The sequence below is a fragment of the Lactuca virosa genome, chromosome 3 (genome assembly GCF_052849685.1).
Source record: "Lactuca virosa cultivar CGN04683 chromosome 3, Lactuca_virosa_CGN04683_v6, whole genome shotgun sequence".
NCBI lineage: Eukaryota > Viridiplantae > Streptophyta > Magnoliopsida > Asterales > Asteraceae > Lactuca > Lactuca virosa.
Genome location: NC_136428.1, coordinates 350,551,636 through 350,560,945, shown reverse-complemented (window position 1 = coordinate 350,560,945; position 9,310 = coordinate 350,551,636). Strand labels below are relative to the sequence as shown.

Sequence of the window (9,310 nt, the reverse complement as noted above, 5' to 3'; positions counted from 1 at the left end):
ATGTATTCGTTTATGATTATAGGTATATTTTGCTGAGATTAATGTCTGTTGTTTTTCATTTTTTTAGTTAACGTTTTATATATATATATATATATATATATATATATATATATATATATATATATTTCACAGTGTAGAGATAAAATCAAGACTCTTCTGGATTGCAATTTTGGAATGAGGATGTACAACCAACACTACACATTGGAAATCATGATGACATATTAATATATTATTATAAAATAATAGTTAATTACTCTATTGTAATTGATGTTTATTTTATATTCATTTACGATATATATGAAAAATTCAAAATTATCACATTGTATTTTTTATTATTCATTTATGAATGAAAATATAATCTAATTAATAGGGAAATGTGTTTTATTCATTTATGTTAATAATTGTATTCAATTTTTTTATCTCTAAATTTTGTGTTATTCATGTATGAATGGTGGTATCATATAATTATTTATGTAATGAGTTTTATTTATTTATGATTACCATTATATTGAATTTTTTATATCAAAATTGTGTTTTATTCATTTAGTATTACAAACGAATTTATATATGATTGAGAATATGTTTTATTAATATATTTGAGTACGAATATTCCAAATAAAATATTTTTTTATGAATATATTTAGTATTTGATTATAAAATAAAAAAAGTTATAATCATAATGAAATTCGTTAATTAAAAAAATACAATATTTAGTTTATAAATGTTACTAGGTTATAACCCGTGGAAACCACGGGAGATAAGTTAAAAATTTTATATAGACCAAAAAAATTAATAAATGTAAAAAAGCATTTGATTGTGGATGGTAAGTAAGTACAACTTTATTTGATTTAAAAAAATAAACATAAAACATCAACATAGATTTTGAAATACTTCCTTGAACACAACATTGGAAGTTTTATTAGTTAAATTACCATCATTATCTAAAATCAATAACTTCAATCCTTCTCTGCTCTTTACTCTAGATAAAGCAACGTATAACTGACCATCTGAGAAAACCGTTCTCGCAAAAACAACCCAACCCTTTTTAACGATTGGCCCTGACTTTTATTTATGGTCATAACAAAATAAACCGCTAGGGGAAATTGTCTCCTTTTGAACTTATATGAAATTTTGTTGTCTGAAGGTGTTAAAGACAACCTTGAAATAAAAACTCGATGTCCAATGTTACTTCCAGTTAAGACCACTGTTTCTATGACGCGATTACCCAATGATACGACCTGAAGTCTAGTACCATTACATAACCCATTTTTCTGGTCGATATTTCTTAGTAACATAACCGGAACACCGACCTTTAAAATCAACTTATGGTTTGGCAAACCGGAGATTTTAAGTCCATTTAGAACATCAGGTGAATATAAACTCTCATCAAACTGATTGTGAATAAACTCTGTCTGGCAGATGCTATCTGAACTGAGGTATTCTTTTTCTTCTCCAGGAAACAATGAAAGCAGACGATCGTTTATTTCTTGAACAACTTCATTTTTCGGTGCAAGTATTGATCTTTCTTCAAAATATTTTGGATCGTTCAAGTTGTCAAGAAATGATGGATATACAAACTCAATTAATGAACCTATAGGATCAGAAGATTGAGTAATAAGAAGATCTTCATGAATATGAATAATTGCATCACCATCATTAGAACCACCAGCATTTCCCTCTCCTATATCCAAGAGCCAATTTGCAAATAAGCTTGTTTGTTGTATTTCAGACGGATCTTTTCCAACAGTCAACCTCATGTTCTTCGTTAATTTTAAAACTTTGCAATTTGTCCATATATATATGAAGAACTTAACGACGCATTGACAATTTCTTGTTTGCTACCATTAGAAACAACCGGTAGAATCTGTCTAAAATCACCTCCGAATACGATTACTTTACCTCCAAACGGTATATGTGAGTTGCTAACATTACCAAAACTTAAAACATCCCTTAAAGTGTGATCCAATGCTTCAAATGCATGCTTATGAACCATCGGCGCTTCATCCCAAATAATCAATGATGTTTGTTTTAGTAATTTGGAGGCATCACTGTCTCGATTTATAGAACAAATAGAATTTTCAGTAAGATTTAATGGAATACCAAAGCGAGAGTGTGTTGTTCTACCTCCGGTTAGTAATAAAGAAGCAATACCACTTGAAGCAACAGTCAAAACAATTTGTCCTTTAGATCTGATAGCTGTTGATAAAGTCTTCCAAAGAAAGGTTTTGCCTGTTCCACCATAACCATACACAAAAAACACACCTCCTTTATTATCTTCAATTGCTGCCATGACATCCTCAAAAACACCTCGTTTTTCATTTGTTAATGAAACAATCAGTGTTTGAAATTTGTTTTGAAGACTTGTGATGTCATAAGATAGCTCCTCAGCAATCAAACGATTATTAGAAGAAGATACACAATCAAAATCTGGGTAAGGCATGCCTGTGAAGTTCTTGAGGGTGGAATTGTTACGAAGTAGAAATGATTCAATCTCAAACAAAGTCAAGTTCTTCAATTGATGATCAGTAAGGGATAAATCTGTACAATGGTAAATATAAACTTAGAAAAAAAAATACAAATATATAGTTTATATAAAAAAGGTTAAAATAATAAAAGATAAGTATTATACCAGGAGACTTTAACCGTCGTCGTTGATTGTAAAGAATTTCGTCTGAAAGGTATTCCCATGTATTTTCCCAAACAAATTTTGGTCTTCCCAAACTATCAGAGATCAACATCATTGAAAATAATGACCGTAGGTAATAACCCGTAGCTGAATGGCTTGCTTCCTTAATAGCTTCGATATACTCCTTATCATCGTCTAGAAGCCCTAAAGCGTAACATGCATCTCTAAAAGTAGGACATATTTCTCCATTTACTGTTCAGATATCTTCAAACGATTTTGCACCTCTGACCTTTTTTAAAAGAATTCTTAAGAAATATGCTTCACCAAGTTTAGGTAAAACAACATGAATTCTCCCAATTGAAAATCCTATTTCTCTTGGTTTCCATTTCCGTGATTTAGTTTTCCACACAAACTTTGTAGGGAATTCAACATAAGTAAGATCTCGGGCTTGTTTATAGATCTCGTTACACTCAAGCCAAGATGTGAACATTGAAGATGCAACAGACGGTTTGTCAAGGATATTGTCGATATCATTATCTGGATCATATATAACTTGTTGTTGACCAGGAAGATGAAAAGGAAGCCTAACCACAGCAGGATACCTATAATGAATATCATAACAAAAAATTCTCCATGATGCTTCACATGCAGATATATATCTACAATCATAATACTCTTTGATTTCGTCTACTGATTTATCAGTAGCACTTTCATTGTTCGATTGTATGACAGCAAGTGTAGCTCTGTCAGGACCTTTATTGATATATTTGAATAAATATTTTATAGAACCAGCTTGATTGCACCACTCGACATTAATGTGTCCTTGATATCTTTTCAAAAGGTCTTTGTTATACGCAACAACATGTCTGTTATCCAATTTGACACCAGACTTTTCAACAAAAGATCCATCATTTCGTCTCCTATATATCGGAAAACTGTCTCCATCGGCTGAAGTTTCATTGGAGAATTTTTTTCAGAAAGTTTTTTGAACACTTATTATCAACCATGCATGGGCATTTCATATTTTCAGCACCACAAGGACCATGCATCATGAACTCGCTCACAAGTGAATACGAATCAGGATCTTCACTAATGTTTGGAATCTCGACCGAAATATACATATCAATTTGTTCAACAGTATGGAGTTTGTACCACTTAAACAAAAATGACCATTTTTTTACCATTTTTGTCAAATTCATCAGTTTTACTATTTTATTTTTATCATTTTTTGTCATTTTTTCTCAATTTGACCTCTCATTGTTTTTTTGATTAATTTAACAAATATACACTTTAGTTGGGATATCGTGAGAAGCAAAGGTAAGTAGGATGCTACATTGTTGGAATTTTTTCAAAGTTTGATTTTTTTTATTGAAAATGACGATTTTGCCCTTTTTGTCCAATTGGTCATTTTATTGCCGGTTTTTTTTATTTTTTTTTCAAATTTGTACCGGTTAAACAAAAAATGACCATCATTGACCATTTTTGAGCTTTTTTTGTCATATTCTTTATTTTGGCCATTTTTTTGTCATTTTTTCACAATTTGACCTCTCAATTTTTTTCCTATAGTTTACATGCATTCATAACACAAATATGATAACAATTTTATTTTGGTATTCGTAGTCATACCAATAAATAGCAACGAACTTTCATTATTTTTTTTCTCCAATCATACAACAAACAACATTCTACTTCGCAACATACTTTGTATTTGATTATGAACATATTTGATTAATATCAATGTACTTTGAAATGCCACTTTTAATGAAATACAATGATATACTTTATAATTTTTAAAAATGCATAAAATTTCATACTTAACATTTAGGCACAAGTATAAATTCATATGAAAACGAAGTTAAAAAAAATAACAATATTTAATAAAGGTAAAAACCAAACTAAACATAATTGTCTTAAAATCCATCAATGCAAAATAGTAGTGAATTGTACTTTTCAAAGTACAATGTTATACTAACTTATTCACCAACACTACTAGAAAACGGACCTTTAATGACGCGCCTTTTACGACACGCACCGATTAATGATACGCAAAAGTGCGTGCCCTAAAAATAATGTCAGTTCTTTAGAAATCTGAAGAATGTAGGACGCGCATTTTTGCGTGCCCTAAAATTAGTGTCTCACAAAAAAAAACACGGAGGGCGCTTATGTTAAAGGCGTGTCGTTTAGAAATGTCTCTTTATAATTTTACAAACGCGCTCTTCAGCAACTAGCAGCGGGAAAAAGAAAATCAAAAAAATTAGAAAACTCGCTTTCCTTCCTTGTTTCCCCTCTTTAGATCTGGGTGTGTTCTTTGACCACAAAATTCTTCTCCGGTCTTCCTCCGCCTCCCTACATCGAGTGTTGCTTGCTTATTTCCCTTACACTCCGACCGTCGCCACCGATTCTTCCCCGATCGTTGACATCGATCAAGGCTCACTTACTTCTACCCACTGGAACCACCATATCTTCCACTCGATGTTGACATTGTCAGAAAAAGCCCTAATTCAGTATTATAGTCTCAAGTCTCAATATTAGGAATGCAAATCTTGATTCTCGTTTGTTTCTGATTCCCCATAGATGAATCGAAAAACACACAGACGAAGAACCGTAACTTTGCTCCATTAGCTTCCCGATTGCATCTCATCATCACCTTTGAAACTTCTGCGTCAGAGATCCAGGTAATCAATTTATTGTTCATTTCTTCACATACTTTTTTTCTAGTTTTGAATGATTTGGTGGTTCCTATGTAAAAATTGGGACCGTATCCTACAAAAAAATTGAACATGTTTGAATAGAAAGCGAATCTGAATCGCTTATTACTGCTTCTAAAGTTGACTTCATGGATGTTTTCAAAACGAAATCATGGATGTTTTCAAAACGAAATCAATCTGTCTCATGAATTCGTCGATTTCTATTTGGAGGAGAGATCTCGTTAATTTTCCCCCTTTTGATTCTCTGTTGAAAACCATAATTCAATTTAACAATCGGGAATCTCCGTTGTCGATCTTAAGAATTTTGAGCAACAATCGGGAATCTCGTTAATTTTCCCCCAACACGAAGATTTCTCTTCCCGTTCAGAGTTCTGCTTCTTCTTTGTGGAGTCGCTTACAAGAATCCATCTCCAAAAACTCATTTGACACTCCTCTCTACAGGGTATAGCAATCATCGCAATCAATTTCGTTCAATTTTACTAAGTATCTTATTCAATTTGAGTAATTTTGCAGTTTAATATCCCAAATCTTCGTGTTGGCACTCTGGATTCGCTTTTAACCCTAAACGATGACTTACTCAAGGTTAATATTATAATAGTTTGTGAAAGCTTTATCCTTTACTTGAAATTGTATTCAGTTTGGAGCAACTTCAATTAAATAAGAATAACATAGAGCGTATTTGGTACCCCTCAGCTACAGATGAACTTGATAAGCCTTTCCAAAATTTGCATTGCCTACTTATTGGTAATTAATTGTATTTTTTTTGGGATTATATTATCTTACTTGAACAATTCCAAGTTATTGAAAATTTATGGTGTGTGTCCAGGAGGTAATAAAATCCAGGAGACATCTTCCATTGATGCCCTAAACTCTTATCCTGGCTTAATGGTAGGTAAGCTTATTTATCTTTATTTTTGCTCACAAATCTGATAACTATGGTTGCAGAAAGCAGTCAAACAATAACATTAACACTTAGGTAACAGGAATAATAACATTAACAAAAACAAAAACGGTGAAGGTAGAGTAACAATAGCAATAACAATAAACATAGATTATTACTGTATAATCATATGTAGCAGTCTCTGTATCCTGTAAGAACTCTGGTTTATTTATTTATTTTTCCTTATTTTTTTGCAGTCATCTGGCCCATCTTGTTTAACCATTCAGCTGGTGGATGTTGGGAATGAAAAGACTGAAGTGGTTGCGGTTTCTGTGGATCCTAATTTTTCAACTTATCTTCACAATGATTTTCTTTCTGTTGTGCCTGGAAAAAAGGATTCTGGTATTATGTTGCAGAGGTAATAACTAATAAATATTAATACTTCTTATGACATTGAGTAAATGAGTATATATTTATGTTCATATTTAATTTGTTTCCTAATTACATGCAGAAATAAATGCCAATTCTCAGGTATGGATGAATCTTCTGGTATATCAGCTGTCATGGAAGGCGTACATGTGGTGAATGGTTTGGAGTATAAGATGTATTGCAGCTCATCAAAGGTAATTATTATCTTCTGTGTTATTGTCGTATGCGATTTATTTTGCATATGATTAAACTGCACAAGTGCACCACTCTATGGAGGAAGTGACGACCTGCTTTCTGATGGGTTTTCTGATGCCCCTTCATTTGACCTACCAGTTACATCAGATGTGAGTTTCTTTACAATTCTTTCCTTTTTCTTTTTTCCTTTTTGCTAGATATTAAGTGAATGTATATATTGCTAAAACACTACATCAAATCCTTTGCTTCAGTTTGATGGATTTCAGAAGAATTCTATCCAAATGGTAAAACCAGCAAAGGGAACAACAACTTTGGCTTTTATTTTTAAGGAAGGTGTGATGGTTGCTGCAGATTCCCGAGCTAGCATGGGAGGCTATATATGTATGCATTTCTCCTTCTAATTTATAATATATCTTTACTTGATTAATAATTAATTATGAATCGAAAGCAACATGATTTGAAAGCATTAAATAGTCTTCAAAAACACTCTTTTAATTTTGTTTTTTTGGCAGCATCTCAATCTGTGAAAAAAATCATTGAAATTAATCTGTATATGTTGGGCACAATGGCTGGAGGAGCTGCAGATTGTCAGTTTTGGCACATAAATTTAGGCATTAAGGTATTAAGGTATTAAAATAACCTTTTTACGTATCACAGCCTTCTACTTTGAAATATTCTAAGCAATATTTGTATTTTTTTTTTAAATTTCAGTGTCGTTTGCATGAATTGCAGGCAAACAAGAGAAGGATTTCAGTGACTGGCGCTTCAAAGATGCTTGCCAACATTCTCTATTCTTACCGTGGGATGGGTTTGTCTGTTGGGACAATGATTGCAGGATGGGATGAAAAGGTCTATATAATACAATACCCTTTATATGTATATAAAGAAAATATTAAAATTGAAGGGAAAAACAGTCATTTTACGTCTACGTTACTTTTTTTTTTGTAGAGCCCTGGTCTGTATTATGTAGACAGCGAAGGCGGACGTCTCAAGGGAACTAAATTCTCCGTTGGATCTGTTTCACCGTATGCTTACGGTGTACTTGATAGCGGGTGAGTACTTCACACTTGATGCCACAAGTCCATCAAATTTATCAAAAGATTGAATTACATGTTTTAAATTTTAATCTTTATGTGCTTATAATGTTTAAATTTATGATTACATACACAGATTGGTGAAATTTGTCAAAATGACCATTTTGCCCTTGTCTCTTTCATCAACTTATACTTTTTTTCATGTTTTTCTCATATATAAAATATCCTTGATTCAGTTGCATTGTGCATTGCTAGACCTCAGAATCAAAGCAGTAAGTCACGATCATTTTAGGCTTTTTAGCTGTAAACAAATTATAATTTTGTATATTAACATTTGACTAAAATGAATGAAAAGTAGATAATTTACTCTGCCTTTTTAAAATATCCTGGACAGATCTGATGTACTCAATCCTTTCTACTCTTGTCTTTATAAAGAAATGGAGTATTAATTTACTCTTCTAGAACAAAGGAAATCAAATGAATGAAAAGTAGATAATTTTTTTATATATATGTTATATGCAGAGGAAGTATGAAGAAGCTGTGTATACTCTTGCTCAAATGGAAAAGAGTGTTGTAATGGTGGAAACTACTTTAGAGGAAACAATGCAATACAATTCTGGCCAAGTCAAAGCAGTACAACCAACAGGGTAAGGCTACTTACTTATCTTATGGCTATTATTATTATTTATTGCTCTATGTTAATGTTATTTTTTTATATTAATATATAGGTTAATTTGTCCGGAATCTAACACAGCTGGAAGAAGGTCGGGGATACTTTCATTTGGACTTGGTTATACAAATAGGTTATATAGTTAGGGAAAACCTGTTAATAGCAATGTACAATTAGATCCCCTTAATATCAATGTATTACAATGTAGTGTATTTTTGTATGACATTAACTTTTGTGCAATGTATTGTACTTTTTGTATATGGTATTTTATTTTCTATTATGAGAAATGAAATTCAAATTTAATTTGAAAATTAGTAAATCTATAAATATTTTTTTTAAAAAATTTAAAATTACGATACGCAAAAATGTGTGTCATCTTCATTTATGACATGACCTTTCTTGACAGTGGCCTTAATGATACGCATTGCATGTCATAAATGCGCGTCGTCTGTAGACGACGCGCAAAAGCGTGTCGTCTCTCGTTATGACACGGCCTTTCTTGACACGTATTTGCGCGTCGTCTGAGCGTTTTACGACACGCATTGCGCGTCGTAAAAGGCTGTTTTTCTAGTAGTGCAAGTGGCAAGAATTATTAAAAACTTCATGGGTACTTATAAATAAACCTAAAGCAAAAACTCTTAATATAAATGTTTGTCTTCTTATTTTTCAACCTTTGGTATCAAAAGCTTGATTTCCTCTCCGGTTCCTCTTGAAAGACGCGGTGCTTTTGTTGATGACGAATTTGAATACTGTTCCACATCATACACT

The 9,310-nt window shown here is 32.1% G+C and overlaps 3 protein-coding genes across 3 annotated transcripts; 1 reads left to right on the top strand and 2 right to left on the bottom strand.

Annotated features, from left to right (window-relative positions):
* Window positions 1-974: 974 nt before the first annotated feature.
* Window positions 975-1,757, bottom strand: LOC145164874 (uncharacterized). The gene has a single exon (XM_079083536.1). The coding sequence runs from the start codon at window positions 1,755-1,757 to the stop codon at window positions 975-977; it is 783 nt and encodes a 260-aa protein (XP_078939662.1).
* A 14-nt stretch (window positions 1,758-1,771) lies between these two features.
* LOC145164873 (uncharacterized) lies at window positions 1,772-3,810 on the bottom strand. Its single transcript, XM_079083535.1, has 5 exons — window positions 3,669-3,810; window positions 3,301-3,574; window positions 3,040-3,228; window positions 2,630-2,850; window positions 1,772-2,538 (listed from the first exon to the last, which is right to left on the bottom strand). Exons 1-5 carry the CDS (start codon window positions 3,808-3,810, stop codon window positions 1,772-1,774), a joined length of 1,593 nt encoding a protein of 530 aa, XP_078939661.1.
* Window positions 3,811-6,269: 2,459 nt separating this feature from the next.
* Window positions 6,270-7,894, top strand: LOC145164872 (proteasome subunit beta type-5-B-like). Its single transcript, XM_079083534.1, has 9 exons — window positions 6,270-6,285; window positions 6,411-6,418; window positions 6,472-6,632; window positions 6,726-6,818; window positions 6,903-6,987; window positions 7,090-7,219; window positions 7,351-7,457; window positions 7,550-7,687; window positions 7,787-7,894. Exons 1-9 carry the CDS (start codon window positions 6,270-6,272, stop codon window positions 7,892-7,894), a joined length of 846 nt encoding a protein of 281 aa, XP_078939660.1.
* Window positions 7,895-9,310: the final 1,416 nt, after the last annotated feature.

What these genes read in the sequence shown, in the direction of transcription:
- LOC145164873 (XM_079083535.1), bottom strand. Translation starts at nt 3,810, where the DNA reads ATGGTAAAAAAATGGTCATTTTTGTTTAAGTGGTACAAACTCCATACT. An exon ending in TCAGTAGACGAAATCAAAGA is followed by an intron (nt 3,229 to 3,300) that starts GTATTATGATTG and finishes TATTCATTATAG; the next exon opens with GTATCCTGCTGTGGTTAGGC. An exon ending in TATGTTGAATTCCCTACAAA is followed by an intron (nt 2,851 to 3,039) that starts GTTTGTGTGGAA and finishes TCCTACTTTTAG; the next exon opens with AGATGCATGTTACGCTTTAG.
- LOC145164874 (XM_079083536.1), bottom strand. Translation starts at nt 1,757, where the DNA reads ATGAGGTTGACTGTTGGAAAAGATCCGTCTGAAATACAACAAACAAGC.
- LOC145164872 (XM_079083534.1), top strand. An exon ending in AATGGTTTGGAGTATAAGAT is followed by an intron (nt 6,819 to 6,902) that starts GTATTGCAGCTC and finishes AAACTGCACAAG; the next exon opens with TGCACCACTCTATGGAGGAA. An exon ending in TAGCATGGGAGGCTATATAT is followed by an intron (nt 7,220 to 7,350) that starts GTATGCATTTCT and finishes TTTTTTTGGCAG; the next exon opens with CATCTCAATCTGTGAAAAAA.